This window comes from Moschus berezovskii, chromosome 2 (assembly GCF_049115385.1).
Source record: "Moschus berezovskii isolate FMDL1 chromosome 2, NW_MosBer_1.0, whole genome shotgun sequence".
NCBI lineage: Eukaryota > Metazoa > Chordata > Mammalia > Artiodactyla > Moschidae > Moschus > Moschus berezovskii.
In genome coordinates this window covers 28,761,153-28,777,429 of record NC_142461.1, presented here as the reverse complement: position 1 = coordinate 28,777,429, position 16,277 = coordinate 28,761,153, and the positions used below count along the sequence as shown (strand labels likewise).

The following is a 16,277-nucleotide window of genomic DNA, read 5'->3' as shown; positions in this document are numbered from 1 at the left end:
ACCCCGCCCCCGATGTTGGTTTCCCACTCCTGGGTCTGGCCAGTGCCACTCTCCCCTGCCCATCAGCTCCATCCTGGGTTCTCCCTGCCACATCCTCCTAAGTTCTAAGGATTCAGGGACGTGTCTTCATCAGCTGTAAAGCGAGGGGCAGTTAGGGACATGGCAATGTGCTAGGTGCCCAGTTTCATCCAGACCCCAGAGGGTCAAACTGGGATCCAGTGCCGCCTTCCAGAGACTTTGCCCTTGGGAAAGGAGAAGTGACTACTTCAGGGAGTGGAGGAGGGGGGAAACTGAGCCAGAGACTCTTAGAGCTAGAAGGAACTTTGGAACGCCCCGATTTCAAGCCCCTCTGGCGACGATGGAGAAACCAAGGCCCAGGGACGGGAGGTAACTGCCAAGGTCAAATGTTGGGCGGTGCCCGGTAGCAGGAGCCAGGCATCTGGGGCTATGTCGGGACTGAAGGGACAGGTGGTGGGTGCTCCCACAGGTCTGCGAGCTCAGTTCTCACAGTCGGAGGGGCTGGTGTCTGCGGAGGGGTCGCCTCCAGAACTCTTGCTGGGAGCGGAGGCTAAAAGCAAGGTTGATGCGTGAATCTGGGGATTTTGGGAGTGGAGGGCGGCGCTCCCGCCCGGGGCAACGCGTGGGGCACGGGAGACGGGGCTGGTGGAAAGGTGGGGTGCTGCGGGGGCCGGCGCGTGGGAGCCGGGCTGGCCGGGGCGGGGTGAGTCACCGCCCGCCCGCTCCCATTGTGCGGCCCGGCGGCGGCGGCGGCGGAGCTGCGGAGCCGAGCGCGAGGAGGTGGAGCCGCGGGCTGCGGGCCCCGGCGCCTGCGTCCGCCCGACTCCCCGCGGCCGCGGGCGCCCCCCGGCCGTCCGACCCTGCGTGGCGACAGGCCCCGGAGCCCGCGCCGGAGGGAGATGGGGCGCGGCGGCCGGCCCAGGCCTCGCACTCTCCGGAGCCCCGAGGTACCGCAGGGCGGGGCGGGGCGCGGCGCGCCCGGCCCGGGGGCGTCCGGGGTGCGGCGGGGCCTGGATGGGCGCTGGGGAGGCCGGGGGCATCCGGCCCCGGAGCGAGGGAGCGGGCGGCGGCGCGAGACTCCTGACCCCGCCCTCCTTCCCCAGGGCTCCCCAGTAGGTTCGCGCAGCGGCCCCTTCTTCTCACCCGGGTCACGGGTCCCTCAGTGAGTCCGGGCCTCCCAAGCTGCTTCTCCGGACATGGCCAACGGAGTGATCCCGCCACCCGGGGGCGCCTCCCCCCTACCCCAGGTGACTGACGCTCGCGGGGGCGGGAGAAGAGGGCGAGGGACCGCAGGAGGAGGTGGGGGTTCGCTGGTCGACTCTGGGACCACCCTGCTCCCGATCCAGGGATGGAGCTGGGCAGGGATATGGAGAAGGAGTGGGGGGTCTTTTGGTATTTTCCCGATCTGTTGACCCGTCTGGTCCCAAGCCCTGAAAGCCGGGGAGGTTGACCCCAGTCTGGGCCTCAGGGAGTAGAAGATGGGGTCTGCTGGTCTCCCCCACCTCCACCTGGGGCTTGGAGTTGGGGTAGGTGTGTCAAGTTCATGGGTCGAGGGTCCTTAGGAGAGGTTGCTGGGTCTGCAGGTCCGGGTGCCCTTGGAGGAGCCACCTCTGAGTCCAGACATGGAGGAGGACGATGACTTGGGCAAGACCTTGGCTGTGAGCAGGTTTGGGGACCTCATCAGCAAGCCCCCGGCCTGGGACCCCGAGAAGCCCAGCCGCAGCTACAGCGAGCGGGACTTTGAGTGTGGGTAGCCCGGGGACCCCTAGTGTGGCCGTCCTTTCCGCCATCACCTTCATTTGCCACCATCGCCGTGCTCACCACTGGCTGGGTCACCCAGGGCCATCTTATGCTGGACGCTGCGCTGGGCCACCATGCCCTGTTAAGTCATCATGCCTCACTCACCCATCACCTGTCTGCCTGCCAGGGGAGCTGGGCCCCAGACCCGGGGGAGACGTAGGGAAATGGGCCCCAGGCCGCTCTTGGTGACCTTCATTTTCTCTCGGCCACCTCTCCTCCTTGTCTCGGCTGACTCCACCTTTACCTTCCTTGCTGTATCCTGGCCTCTCATACCCCCATCCTCTCCTCTCCATCACTCCATCCCCTACTCTACCAGGCCTTACCCATGACAGGCTGTGGATACAGGTGGTGGGGGGAGCCTGACTCTGGAGGAACCAGGGTGCCCTTCTTTGCGGCCTTGAGCTAGAATAATAAGGTGTGTGCCCCTAGGGTGGTGAGGGGCCCCCTTCTGCTGTGGGGGCCCCAACCGGCTCTCCTGCACCCCCAGTTCACCGACACACATCCCACCACACCCACCACCCGCTCTCGGCGCGCCTGCCTCCACCCCACAAGCTGCGGCGACTGCCCCCCACCTCTGCTCGGCAGACCAGGAGGAAGAGGAAGAAGGAGAAAACTTCTGCTCCCCCCTCCGAGGGGACCCCTCCCATCCAGGAGGAGGGGGGAGCCGGAGTGGACGAGGAGGAGGAGGAAGAGGAAGAAGAGGGGGAATCTGAGGCAGAACCTGCGGAGCCCCCACCCCCAGGGTCCCCACCGAAAGCAAAGGTAGGGACCCCCGAAGTGGGGCTGGCTGCTCAGGGAGGGACAAGGAGAGGAGGGGAGGCTTGGCAGTGGGGGATTGGGGCTGAGTTGGGGCACGGACCCCGGGCACATGCGGTTTATCCATAGTTCTCCATCGGAAGTGACGAGGATGACAGTCCCGGCCTCTCCGGGAGGGCCGGCTTTACCAAGTCCCTGCCCTCGGTGGGCCCGAACTCGGACAAGAGCCCCCAGCACTCTGTCAGGTACCAGCCCCCGACCCAGCCCAGTGCAGGTCCCTGGCTCCTTCCTGAACCCCTGAGAAGAAGCTGGGAGGAGACGAGAGAAGCGGGCAGAGGAGGCAGGCAGGGCGTGCCCCTTCTCTGCACAAAGGACCAGGAGGAGAGGACAGGACTGGAGGGTCGGCAGGGACAGTCTTCCAGGAGAGAGAGGGTGTCTGGGTGGAGAGGAGAATGGGACACACGGGACCCGGGGACCGGCGTGATGGGCTCGGGAAGGTGGAGCTAAGCTTTTTCTCTGCCCAGGAGAAGCCTGTGTTTAGTCCCCAGGAGGGCCAGTCCAGCCCCATCCCAAGCTGGGGGAGGGCAGGGGAACCCCCTCACCTGGCCCATCTCCAGCGAGCTTCCCTGCCAAGTTCAAGGCTTCCATGTTGCCTCCTCAGCTCTCCTAGTCCCCGGGCTCGCGTTTCCCGAGTCACCGGAGAGAAGGGCCGACCGTGGAGCCCATCGGCCAGCTATGACCTGCGGGAGCGGTTGTGCCCGGGCAGTGCCCTGGGTGGCTCGGGTGTCCCAGAGCAGCAGGTGCCCACTGACGAGGCGGAGGCCCAGATGCTGGGCTCCGCGGACCTGGACGATATGAAGAGTGAGTGACATCCACTCCCAGGGGTGCCCAGCCTGTGAGGGACCTTGGAGAAGCTCGATGCTCTCCCGTACCCAGGGCTGAGCCCCCTCTGCGGTATCCCTGCCTGCTGGAATGTGGCCAGTGACGGGAAGCTCACTACCATGCCTTGGGTGCCAGAACTGAGATTTCCCCTGGCGATACCTCTGCCCTTCCGTCCTGGTTGTGTCCTCTGAGTCACCCCTGGAATGAGGCAGCCCCCCACGTGACGTTTAGAGACATCCTTGTACCCCCTCCCCCGAGGCTCCTCTCCTTGGGGCAAACTCTTGTTAACGCCCCCGCCCCAAAACAGCCCCCTGAGTCTGGGCCACTCATCTTGGCCCTGCCTCTCCCTGTGTTGAGGCCCCCTTGCTCCCACCACACCACCCTTGACTGGGCCTGGCTGTGATCTCGGCACATTCCTTCCATCTTATCAGTGCCCTGGTTTCTGTGCCACCTGTCATCACCCATGGGGCACTGTGCCCAGGCCAGGGGCATCACCGACCCCTCCCTCCCTCCCCCTTGGAACTGCAGTGTGTCAGGGTGGGCGGGGGGGAGCTGGAGGGAGGGCTTTGAGCTCAATACGTCATGGAAAGTCGCCAGGGCCTGAGGACAGGGACAGGAACAATCCGATGGCAGCAGGAGCGGCAGCAGGAGCGGCCGTGGCAGCGGGATGGGGGGGCCAGGGGGAGGGCGTGTTTACAGACCCAGCGCGGGGGCTGGAAGCAGCGGGGAGCAGGCTTGGGGACCTGGGGAGTCGGGGTCGGAAGGCCTGGCCACTTGCAGCTCTGGTTGGACCAAGACCACCGCTGTCCAGGCTCCTGTCTGTCTGGAGAGCCAGGGCTCTGGGAAGGAGCAGGAGCTGCAGCCTCGGCCATCTAGGGGATGACGAGCCCACTGGACGAGGTCTCAGAGCCCAAGGGGGCATCGAGCCCTGGGCCTGGGGATGCTGAGGGCCAGGGCCCTGGGAGAGCTCCAGCCCCCAGCCCTCAAGACTCGCTGACCTCAGAGGACTTAGAGATGTTTGTGCTGGACTTTGAGGACTATGACCTGTGGGAATCCATCAGGGGCCAGCTGAGCCCCATGGCGGGGGGACTGGCTTGTGAGTAACTGGGCTGCTGGCCTTGTCCCGGCTCCAGGCCTGGAAGGGGCGTGTGGGGAGAGAGGGAGGGAAGCTCTGCCTGAGGGTACCTGCGGGGGACGTGGGTGCCAGGGGGCACAGGCAGAGCCTGGGGACTTACTGTGGGTCCTGGCTCTACAGATTGAGAGGCAGTGGCCATGGCAGGGGCTGTGGACTGTGTTGGGTGGCGGTCTGCCTTTTTTCCTGTGGCTTAGCCAGCGTCCCCTGTGTGACTTTGAACTAGTCCTGTCCCCTTTCTGAGCCTCAGTCTCCTCGTGTATGAAATGTGCCCCCTCATCCCGGACAATGTGGTTTTGTTAGCGTAGCCCCTGGGTGACTGTGGCACGCCCCCCCCTCCTCGGTGGAGCTGGGGGAGCTGGCGATGACCCTGGGGGGCCCTGAGCTGGTGCCCTGGGACGGCCGAGCCCACCTTCTCCACAGGTCACCGGCTGGAGGACAACCCCGGTGTGCGGCGGCACCTGGTCAAGAAACCGTCTCGGACGCAGAGTGGGAGGGGCAGCGCCAGCGGCCTGGCTCCCGTCCTGCGCAGGAAGAAGAAGCAGCAGCAGCTGGACCGGCGGCCCCATGAGGTACCAGACCCGGCGGGGATGGGCCTTTCGGTTCCTCTCGCCTCTCTTCCCACCTTCTCCCTCCCTACCTGCCTGCTTGGCCCATCACCCACGTCCTCAGGACAGCTGGGCCCACCTGGCGGCCCCTCAGGCCCTCACCCTGGGCACCCCACCCCAGGTGTTTGTGGAGCTGAACGAGCTGATGCTGGATCGCAGCCAGGAGCCCCACTGGCGGGAGACGGCCCGCTGGATCAAGTTTGAGGAGGACGTGGAGGAAGAGACAGAGCGCTGGGGGAAGCCCCACGTGGCCTCGCTTTCCTTCCGAAGCCTGCTGGAACTCAGGAGGACCATAGCCCACGGTAGGGGCGTTCCAGAGCTCAGCCGGTGCCAGGCTGCCCAGCTCCTGGGACGATGTCCTGGGGCCAGGCGAGGTCTGGCTGTCCCTCGGGAATGTGGGGTCCACACAGCCATACTCTTGAGGGGCAGGGCTGTGCCTGGGGACCTGGCTCTATACCTCGGGCACAGTAGGTATCTGTCCAGGCAGTAAGCCGACAGATGACCCCTCTCTGGGTAAGAGGGGGGCTGTGCTCTCACCCCGTGCTATCTTTTCCCATCCCTTTCGGGCTGGGCTGTGGCCATGTGGAACTATGTATCTGCCTGGGCACATGGGATGCTATGCTCACCCAGTATACTTGCCTGCCCTTGGGGGAGCAAGGCCGCTGGAGGCCGGTGGTGTTTCTATATCTAACGGGAATGAGATCCCTTCCCTGTCTGTTCCCCCAGGGGCTGCCCTTCTCGATCTGGAGCAGACCACTCTGCCAGGCATCGCACACCTCGTGGTGGAGACTATGATTGTGTCTGACCAGATCCGGCCGGAGGACAGGGCCAGTGTCCTTCGCACTCTGCTGCTGAAACACAGGTGCCAGGGTGGGACACCTGGGAGGGGGGATGGCCTTCAGGTTCAACTGCCTTCTAGGAGCACAGACTCTCTTGAGTGGCTCTTTCCAGTTGCTTGAATACCTCAAGTGACGGAGAGCTCATTCCTTCACCCATTAGAAAGTATCAACCATTAGAAGGTTCCTACTTACACTGAGGCAGAGAGAATGGAGGCCCTAACCCTCCATATCTCATTTCCCCATGACCTCAGGCCACCAAGGACCTCTCCGGCTCACCTCCTGCCCCCTCTGCCCTCTCTCCAGCCATCCCAATGATGACAAGGACAGTGGCTTCTTTCCCCGAAATGCGTCCAGCTCCAGTGTGAACTCGGTCCTGGGGAATCACCACCCTACCCCCAGCCACGGCCCTGACGGAGCAGTGCCTACCATGGCCGATGACCTGGGGGAGCCAGCCCCACTCTGGCCTCACGACCCTGAGGCCAAGGAGGTCAGTTGCTTTGTTCTGACCTGGGCTGAGAGACAGCAAGGGTTTCATTGAGTGGATCAGGAAGGTTGGATGCCTGGTGCTAAACTAGGCTTGGAGAGACAGGAGGTTTAAGTGGGATCATGGGGCAGGGCCAGGGGAGCCACTTAAATAAGATAAGGTTGCGGTGGTGGCGGGGCTTTGAGGAGGGGTCCAGATCCTGGGCTGGTCCTCTTGATGTGGGGCACATCACCAGGAGCCCCCACCTTGGCTGGGTTGGGGGGTGATGCGGGGAGAAAGCAAGGCCCAGATCCAGGGGTTGGTGGCAGAGTCCAGGGCTGGAGCGAGGGATGGGAGGGCCTGCCACGGCCTCCGGTCTGGGTCCCAGCCCTATTCCAGTTCTGCGTCCTCAGAAGCCCCTGCACATGCCCGGGGGAGATGGTCACCGGGGGAAAAGCCTGAAGCTGCTGGAGAAGATCCCTGAAGATGCTGAGGCTACTGTTGTGCTCGTGGGTAAGGAGGGCTGGGCACTGGGGATAGGGTTTACGGGGCGTGGATGCCTCCACAGCAGTCTGCCTGACTTTGGCCTGCAGGCTGCCTCTTCCATTCCAGCCAGGCCCTCAACCTGCCCCTTCTCTTCCTCTGAACCCATCTTGCCCCAACCTTTTCTTCCCTAATCCTCTGTCTGCTTCCTGTTCAGTTTTCTGCTATCTTGGCCTGCTGCTAGTCCATATAGCACCTTTGTGAAAATTAGACAAAGACACCTCTTCCTTAATACCTTTGATTTCCACCTGTTGGTAAATTATAATAAATATACAAACATAAAAACAGATAGGACTTCTTTAGATTGGGGTTCCTTTATGCAGTGTGCAGCCTGCTCAACTAGTACGTGATGGCCCCAAATATCCCCTGCAGGGCCTGCCTTGACCGTTCCTCTTTGCCCAGCACCCTGCGCCTTGCTCTCCCTCCAGGCTGTGTGCCTTTCTTGGAGCAGCCAGCGGCTGCCTTTGTGCGCCTGAACGAGGCCGTACTCTTGGAGTCTGTGCTTGAGGTCCCTGTGCCAGTTCGCTTCCTCTTCGTGATGCTGGGGCCGAGCCACACCAGCACCGACTATCATGAGCTTGGGCGCTCCATTGCCACACTCATGTCTGACAAGGTGGGTCTTGTTCCCCGGAGCCCTGTTTGTTTCCCATCCCTTTCCCTGCCCCCCAGTGGTACCCACGGACGCAGGGGTGCTATGCTCCCCCTGGGTGGAGGCAGTACTCTGGAGTGGTGGAGGCAGCTGTGAGGTGAGACAGAAAAGGGAGCCTTGGGCTGGGGCACAGGGAGGTGGATGCAGGAGGGAAGCCCAGACTCTGAAGCTTTGGATGTGACAGGAGACTTGAAAGGGAGGCAGGATCCTCCAGGGCTTGGATAGGAAGGCCCTCTAGCCAGGGATGGTGTTCAAAATACTTACTGACTAGCAGGCTGTGGGCACTCTCCAATCAGAATGGAGGTTGGATTGGTAAGGCCATGCCGGGCGTCACTGTTGCATTGTGGAAAAGTCTGGAGACTCTCCCAGGGGGATAGAGAACGCTCCCCAGGGTGAGGGGTGGTGTTCAGGTTCGTGGCTTCCTACCAGAAGCGACCTGAGTCAGAGCTCTGACCAGAATCCTGGACCTGTGTGTGTGACTGAACATCCCCCTTGCCTCTGGCTCTGTGATGGCCCAACACCTCCTCCCTGAAGGCCCCCCTCCCTGGGCTGTGGGCTCAGCCCCTGCCTCTCCTGCCTCCAGCTGTTCCATGAGGCTGCCTACCAGGCAGACGACCGGCAGGACCTCCTGAGTGCCATCAGCGAGTTCCTGGATGGCAGCATCGTGATCCCCCCGTCCGAAGTGGAAGGCCGAGACCTGCTGCGCTCCGTGGCTGCCTTCCAGCGCGAGCTGCTCAGAAAGCGCCGGGAGCGTGAGCAGACCAAAGCCGAGCTGACCACCCAAGGCGGCTACGTGGCCCCCGGGAAAGGTCTGACCCTATGGGGCCCGGGCCCCCTTGCACCCAAGTCTCCCTGGCCCCGTCTGACTCCTGAGTCCCGCACTCTGGCTTCCAATCTCTGACCCATGTCTCTGCCTTGGGACCCGGGCTGGGAAGGATGCGGCCCAGGGCCTGCTCCCAGCACAAGGTTCCAGCAGCCCCTGTGTTCCGCCAGAACTGTCGATGGAACTGGGGGGCTCTGAGGCCGCCCCTGATGATGACCCCCTGCTGCGGACCGGCTCAGTGTTTGGGGGGCTTGTTCGGGACGTGAAGCGCCGGTACCCGCACTACCCCAGCGACCTGCGGGACGCCCTGCACTCCCAGTGTGTGGCCGCCGTGCTCTTCATCTACTTTGCTGCCCTCAGCCCTGCCATCACCTTCGGGGGGCTGCTAGGTGAGGGGCAGGAGGAGAGGTGAGGGGACTCGGTCACCTGCAGCGTTCCTGGGCCAGGGGGTCCCGTGGTCACTTCTGGGATGCCTGTAATGTGAGAGGGAGTGGGGCATCCGGTGACCACCCTGGGGGGCTGGTGCTGATAGTGGTGAGGGGCCCTGTCTACCACTCTGGGGGGCACTGCTCTGTATTTCCTGGTAAAGAATCCGCCTGCAATGGGGGAGACCTGGGTTCGTCCCCTGGGTTGGGAAGATTACCCTGGAGGAGGGCATGGCAGCCCACTCCAGTATTCTTGCCTGGAAAAATCCCCATGGACAGAGGAGCCTGGTGGGCTACGGTCCATGGGGTCGCAAAGAATCGGGCATGACTGAGCGACTCATCTCAGCACAGGTTAGGGGAAGCTAGATGAGAAAGGGGGGCCTGGTGGAAGGAGCCGGGCCACAGCCATCCCACTGACCCTCGCTTGCTCCAGGGGAGAAGACAGAGGGGCTGATGGGTGTGTCTGAGCTGATCGTGTCCACGGCTGTGCTTGGCGTCCTCTTTTCTCTGCTGGGGGCCCAGCCGCTGCTCGTGGTTGGCTTCTCGGGGCCACTGCTCGTCTTCGAAGAAGCCTTCTTCAAGGTGACTGCCCCCTAGTCCCTCCCCAGGGGCCACGTGCTCTACCTTGTGCCCCTGGCCCAGGTGATGGGCCTCTGGGGTGGCCCCCTCCACTCCCTCGGGGTTCGCCTGTCCCGCCTGTCCGTGGGGCCCTGGCGGCAGGGCAGACTGTGGGTGAGAGCCTCTCTCTGCTGATCTCTAGTTCTGCCGGGCCCAGGACCTGGAGTACCTCACGGGCCGTGTGTGGGTTGGCCTCTGGCTGGTGGTCTTCGTGCTTGCCCTAGTGGCCGCGGAAGGCAGCTTCCTGGTCCGCTACATCTCACCTTTCACCCAGGAGATCTTCGCCTTCCTCATCTCGCTCATTTTCATCTATGAGACCTTCCACAAGCTCTACAAGGTGGCGGCCCCCAGGGGTCTTGGGTTTACGTGGGGGCTGGGCAGAGCCCTGGGTGGGGTGGGGACCCCACTGGAGGGGGAGGGGACCAGGAGGAAGGCCGTGGGCGTGGAGGGGTGAGGATGCTCTCAGCCAGACCTGAGCTGAAGCGCAGGAGTCAAAGCCAGAGGTTTAAAGTCCGGCATTCGCCTGCATCAGTATGGGGGCCCTGTCAGTGCTTCTGGGCTGGGGGTCCTTGGGTCACTGTGTGTAGAGGAGCAGCATGGGTGTGTGTGTGAGATGGAGCTGCGTGTCCTGTGTTACGTTGCCTGGTCAGGTGTGGGAGGGGACCCGGCCCTCTCCCTGTGTGAGTACTGATGCTGTAAAGTCAGGCTCACCTGCCCAGATGAGCACGGGGGCAACCTTGTAACCCACCCAGGTGTTCACGGAGCACCCACTGCTGCCATTCTACCCCCCTGAGGGAGCCCTGGAGGCGGCGCTGGACCTGAATGCGAGTGCCCTGCCCCCCACCGAGGGGCCGCCGGGCCCCAGGAACCAGCCCAACACGGCCCTGCTGTCCCTAATCCTCATGCTGGGGACCTTCCTCATCGCCTTCTTCCTGCGCAAGTTCAGAAACAGCCGCTTCCTGGGCGGCAAGGTGCGTGGTTGGCAGGAGCAGGGCCTGTAGAGTCCCCGTGGGCGTCCCTCCATTCCTGCTGGCACTGCCAGGCTCTGCTCCGGAGAGGAGGGGCTCCTCCCTTCTGGTCATGGGAGACCCCAGCTAAGTCCGTGCAGCCCCCTGCCCCTGTCTGAAGCCCTCAGAGAGGTGTGACCCGGAGAGGAATGCCCTCCTGGGCTGGGCGGGCACCTGTGGGGTTTAAAGGGACAGGTCAGGAGACTTCTGGTTCCTGCTCAGGCTTCCCTGGTAGCTCAGCTGGTAAAGAATCCACCTGCAGTGCAGGAGACTCGAGTTCAATCCCTGGGTTGGGAGGATCCCCTGGAGAAGGGAATGGCAATCCACTGCAGTATTCTTGTCTGGAGAATCCCATGGACAGAGGAGCCTGCTGGACTACAGTCCATGGGGTCACAAAGAGTCAGACACGATGGAGCGAATGATGCTACTACTACTGCAGGCTCAAGAAGGGTCTGGGTAATAAGCCCCCATGTCAGTCTCCTGACCCTCCTCTTGTCCCCCTCTGGCTCCCTTCCCCTGACTGGTCCTTCTCAAGGCTCGCCGCATCATCGGGGACTTCGGCATCCCCATCTCCATTCTGGTGATGGTCCTGGTGGATTACTCCATCACAGACACCTACACACAGGTGAGTGAGCCCCGACACCGTCTGGCAGCTGGTTCTCAACCCCAGGGCCTTGAGAGGGTGGCCATAACAGGTCCCCACTGCCCCAGCAGCCAGTCAGGGCTGGAACCCAGCTTCCCTAGTGGAGTGGCTACATGCTGGTGCCACACAGGGATGGGTGGGTGGGGGATTTCAGAAGCAGCTGTCTGGTCCAGCTGCGGAAGCCAGCAGGGGGTCTGGGGCTGTGTGTGACCCCTAGTCAAGACTCTTGGAGGAACCGGTGTGGAACTGTGGGCAGAAAGACAGGTGCCCCCGGAGCAGGTCTCCTGACAGCTCCTCTGGGGCTCAGGGAGAAGGTGGATCATTTCCTCATTCACTGCCAGACCCTTGGAGGGACGACTTTGGAGGATTACAGAACTAATTTTCCCCAAAGCTGTTCACACCCCAGTTCCCTGGAGCCCTGGTGCTGGGGACACAGAGCTGGGCGGGAACAGCTGCTAGGTGGAGTTGCTGGCATCCCTGAACCTGGTCTTCCTTCTGGCCGTGCAGAAGCTGACGGTGCCCACGGGGCTGTCGGTGACCTCCCCCAACAAGCGCACGTGGTTCATCCCACCCCTGGGCAGTGCGCGTCCTTTCCCGCCTTGGATGATGGTGGCGGCCGCCGTACCTGCACTCCTGGTCCTCATCCTGATCTTCATGGAGACACAGATCACTGCGTGAGGGGACTGGGCGGGCCCCGGCCGGAGCGGGTCGGGGAGGAGTTGGGTAGTGGGACTGGCAGCCCCTGGGGGGTCCCTGGACCTGGGGCATGGTGTCCCCGCGGTGCTCGGAGAGGATATCTGTCTGCGCCACCGCCACTTGCAGGGTGGCACTTGACAGTCCTCAGAACACGCTGGCAGCATGCCCTCTCAGTCTGTGGTCCTCACATGTGTCTCATTTTGGTTAAACCACAATGACGTGGTGAGAGCTGGCATCTGGCTTTTGTGGTATTTGAATATCCACAGTATTGGGAATTTGCTTCAAACTTGCCTAAATGTGAGAACTTCACTTTGAGAGCTTGGAAGAGAAAGCTGGCAGGTCCTGGCGGATAGCCTCCGCTCTGCATGTCCTCTGCCCACTTCTGGGCCCCGCTGTGTGTGCCCACCTGCCCCTCACCCCTGCTCTCCCCCAGGCTCATCGTTAGCCAGAAGGCGCGGAGGCTGCTCAAAGGCTCTGGCTTCCACCTGGACCTGCTTCTGATCGGCTCCCTGGGTGGGCTCTGTGGGTTGTTTGGGTTGCCCTGGCTCACGGCTGCCACCGTCCGTTCGGTGACCCATGTGAATGCACTGACCGTTATGCGCACTGCCATTGCGCCCGGCGACAAGCCCCAGATCCAGGAAGTGCGGGAGCAGCGGGTCACTGGAGTGCTCATCGCCAGCCTTGTAGGTGAGAGCACCCAGCTTGTAAGCTCTGGCCCCCACCCCACAGACTTGCCTTCTGGAACCTGAAATCCTTTCTCCATCCCCAAGATGGAGATCTTGACCCAGATCTCTTCTGAGTTTCCAAACGCATCATGAATAGCCCCAGCTCTGACCCCAGACCTGTTCTTTGACACTCCACGTGCCTTTTTCCTTGGTTCTCTGTCTGGCTCCATCTTCTCTTGGTCACAGGACTGCACAGGCTTATCTGTCCCCACAGGGGCTGTTGGAGGGGTCCTGTGGGGGGTCTGTCTCCTCCTCCAGGCTTGTCCATCATCATGGGGGCATCTGTCTCCTCCTCCAGGCCTGTCCATCGTCATGGGGGCTGTGCTACGTCGGATCCCACTGGCTGTACTCTTTGGGATTTTCCTGTACATGGGGGTCACATCGCTGTCTGGTATCCAGCTGTCCCAGCGTCTACTGCTCATCCTCATGCCGGCAAAGCACCATCCCGAACAGCCCTATGTGACCAAGGTAGGGCTGGGAAGCGTGGAGATGGGGAGCCGGGGCGATGGGGGGACTCCGAGGGACCCCAGCGCTGGAGATGGACTCGACTCCGGAGGAAAAGTTGGGGCCTGCGGAGCCGAGTCCCCAAGGATGTGGTGAGACCTGACACCTTTCCCAGGTGAAGACCTGGCGGATGCACCTCTTCACCTGCATTCAGCTGGGCTGCATCGCGCTGCTCTGGGCGGTCAAGTCCACGGCAGCCTCACTCGCCTTTCCCTTCGTGCTGCTGCTCACAGTGCCTCTGAGGCGTTGCCTTCTGCCCCGGCTCTTCCAGGACAGGGAGCTGCAGGCGGTAAGGGACGGTGCTTGGGTCGGCCTTAGGGGGCCCGGGCCCTGGATTCAGGGAGGCCTGGCTGCCAGTCTCCTCTGTTGTGGGACTGATCTTCTGAAATCTCAGCGGGGCTCCTGGGTTTCTGGTGGCTCAGCTGGTAAAGAATCTGCCTGCAATGCAAGAGACCCCAGCTGGATTCCTGGGTTGGGAAGGTCCCCTGGAGAAGGGATAGGCTACCCACTCCAGTATTCTTGGGCTTCCCTGGTGGCTCAGTTGGTTAAAAATCCACCTGCAATGCGGGAGACCTGGGTTCGATCCCTGGGCTGCGAAGATCCCTGGAGGAGGGCATGGCACCCCATTCCTGTATTCTTGCCTGAGAATCCTCGTGGACAGAGGAACCTGGCAGGCTATAGTCCATGGGGTCAGAAAAAGTCGGACACGACTGAGCGACTAAGCATGGCACAATGGGGCTACTAATAGATTCTCCCTTATAAAACTGTGATGATTAAACACGAGTCCAGGTAAAGCAATGAGAAGGGTGGTTTGGCGTGAAGGAATCAGAGGCTGTTGGAGACAATTATGCAGGTTGTGTCCTGAACAAAAGCACACAGCTGAGGGACGGGTTGGGGGGGTGGCATTGAAATCCATCCTGAGCCCTGCTTCGGTCAGCTGGAGCAGGAGTCCTCACTCCCCAGGATCTAATGCCTAATGATCTGATGTGGAGCTGATGTAATAATGATAATAGAAATATTGTGGACAATAAATGTGCTTGAATCACCCCGAAACCATCTCCACCCACCACCCCCATCCTGTTCCGCGGAAAACCTGTCTTCCGTGAAACTGGTCCAGGCTGGGATCCTCTGAGCTAGAGGAAGGGACATCTTTTTGAAAACTGTCCATTCACACATGGTGTACAAAGGCACCCCAGGAGCTCGGAGCACCAAGAAAGTTTTTCTGTGTGGTAGCTGCTATCATCATCATTCTTATTAGGAGGTGTCTCTAGAGGGTGACCTGAAGCTTTTGGCCAGAGGGAGGTGCTTCAGCCTGGGGCCATGGTCCCTGTAGACAGTGAGGCTGGAAAGGCCTGGGGGCAGTGAGGGCTGCCAGCCAGAGGAGGAGCTGATGAATGGGAGGCAGCAAGCCCACTTCCCCTGCCTTTCCCAACTTTCCATTCCCTTCTACAGCTGGACTCTGAAGATGCTGAACCAAACTTTGATGAAGATGGCCAGGACGAGTACAACGAACTTCACATGCCCGTGTGATCCTCCACCACAGTGCCGCTGGGAGACCCTGACACCTTAGTGATCAATACCTGGACCCCAGTCAGAGCCCAACCCCAGGGCCAGCTGGCTCCTCATGACCCAGAGACGTGCCTGGAACCACTACTGTTGCCTCGGCCAGAAGGACCCCCTGACTCTACCCTGGGTGCTGACCTCGTCTCACCCAGGTCCTTTCACAGACCAGACCGGCACAGGCTTTGAGCTCATTATAACCACACTCCTTGTCTTGTGTCTGCTTCAATTTCTTGGTTCCCTCTCTGGTTTCTCGGGTCATACTTACCATCTGGAAGAATTCTGTTTTCAGGGTCATCAAAATCAGGGAGAGTTTTGAGGCAAGGACAGAATTCTTGGGGGAAAGGGAGAGAGTCGAGACCACAGAAGGTCAGAGTTGGGCATTATCACCCACCCCCAACCCCACCCCCACTCCTCTGAAGTACAGTTCAGCTGCTGGAGGCTCAAGGTCTGGCTTAAGGTCATTTGCCATTAATGCAGCCCCAGTTTAGAAGGGGAGGGAGGGAGAGGGGAGAGAGAGCAGGTTGCTCTGCTTTAGCCACTAGGGAAACCAGAGCGTCCCAATGACTGTGGAGCTACTGAGGGGAATGGAAAATGTTTATTTTCTTTTCGTGATCCTTGACATTCCGAAGAGCAGGGACAGTAGCTGCCCAGTCCCCTAGACGCCAGGGTGGAGCTGGATTTGGGGTCCCAGGACCATTTTAGATTCTCCAGGCTTAAAGGAGAGGCAATTCTGGGACTCCTGAGGCCACTCCTTGTGCAACAGTCTTTGTTAGGCCAGAAATAACCTGGGAGGCCTTGAGGAGGGTGCAAACTGGGAGCCCGTTGCGTCACAGTTACTAGGCAACCAGCTGCGTGGTTCAGCCGCTAGTCCCTGTGTTGCCCTCTGGTGGCCGCTCTCTTACACTGCAGGCCCTGTCCGGTCTGAGCCCGGGAAGCACTGCCACCTGGTGGACCCGCTGTGGTCAAAGATCCCATTCAAATACATTTAGTTCCTCCTAGGAAAACAACTCCTACGGCTTCCCTGGTGGCTCAGTCGGTAAAGAACCCACCTGCAATGCAGGAAACCTGGCTTTGATTCCTGGGTTGGGAAGATCCCCTGGAAGAGGGCAGAGCAACCCACTCAAGTATTCTTGCTTGGAGAATCCCCATGGACAGAGGAGCCTGGTGAGCTGCAGTCCATGGGGTCGCAAAGAGTTGGACACGACTGAGCAACGAAGCATAGCATAGGGAGACAAGGGGGCGGGGCAGAGAGGTGTCATGGACTCCCGTGAGTACCTGAAGTGAGATGCCTCTACCCTAGGTTAACCACTTCCTCTGGGGCTGGCCCAACTTCTTCCTTATTCTTTCCCCATTTTTCTCCCAGATGTTCAGGCCAACGGCTAGAGCCCTGAAATTTGGAGAGGGCACAGAGAGCTGTGACTTCCGTTCATGCGGAAGAGAGACGCCGGGTGCCCCTCCAGCTGTCCTCGCTTGTCATTCAGACTTAAGTGTTAATGTTTCAGTCCAGTCTGCTGCTTGAGTCTCTGGCGCCATGAAGGCCTCCAATTGCATCTGCCCTCTGTGAAGACAAGATTCCTTTTCCC

General features: G+C 61.2%; 1 protein-coding gene across 2 annotated transcripts; it reads left to right on the top strand.

Annotated features, from left to right (window-relative positions):
• The first annotated feature begins 787 nt into the window (after positions 1 to 787).
• On the top strand, positions 788 to 14,891 carry SLC4A3 (solute carrier family 4 member 3). Of its 2 annotated transcripts, XM_055398418.2 has the most exons (23): positions 788 to 965; positions 1,122 to 1,265; positions 1,602 to 1,764; positions 2,306 to 2,580; positions 2,704 to 2,819; positions 3,236 to 3,435; positions 5,012 to 5,160; positions 5,318 to 5,498; positions 5,923 to 6,058; positions 6,339 to 6,522; positions 6,912 to 7,011; positions 7,470 to 7,654; positions 8,274 to 8,499; positions 8,684 to 8,902; positions 9,372 to 9,520; positions 9,699 to 9,893; positions 10,309 to 10,527; positions 11,099 to 11,188; positions 11,714 to 11,880; positions 12,336 to 12,589; positions 12,926 to 13,095; positions 13,247 to 13,420; positions 14,584 to 14,891. In XM_055398418.2, the coding sequence occupies exons 2-23, from the start codon at positions 1,215 to 1,217 to the stop codon at positions 14,659 to 14,661; spliced, it is 3,681 nt and encodes a 1,226-aa protein (XP_055254393.2). In that variant the 5' UTR covers positions 788 to 965; positions 1,122 to 1,214; the 3' UTR covers positions 14,662 to 14,891. The 2 variants fall into 2 exon arrangements, with proteins under 2 accessions (XP_055254393.2, XP_088701458.1); XM_088845332.1 differs by lacking the exons at positions 788 to 965; positions 1,122 to 1,265; positions 1,602 to 1,764; ... (1 more) ...; positions 2,704 to 2,819; positions 3,236 to 3,435 and adding an exon at positions 4,209 to 4,552.
• The last annotated feature ends 1,386 nt before the right edge of the window (positions 14,892 to 16,277 follow it).

What these genes read in the sequence shown, in the direction of transcription:
- SLC4A3 (XM_055398418.2), top strand. Translation starts at nt 1,215, where the DNA reads ATGGCCAACGGAGTGATCCCGCCACCCGGGGGCGCCTCCCCCCTACCC. An exon ending in GGTCCCCACCGAAAGCAAAG is followed by an intron (nt 2,581 to 2,703) that starts GTAGGGACCCCC and finishes GTTTATCCATAG; the next exon opens with TTCTCCATCGGAAGTGACGA. An exon ending in CACCTTCGGGGGGCTGCTAG is followed by an intron (nt 8,903 to 9,371) that starts GTGAGGGGCAGG and finishes CGCTTGCTCCAG; the next exon opens with GGGAGAAGACAGAGGGGCTG.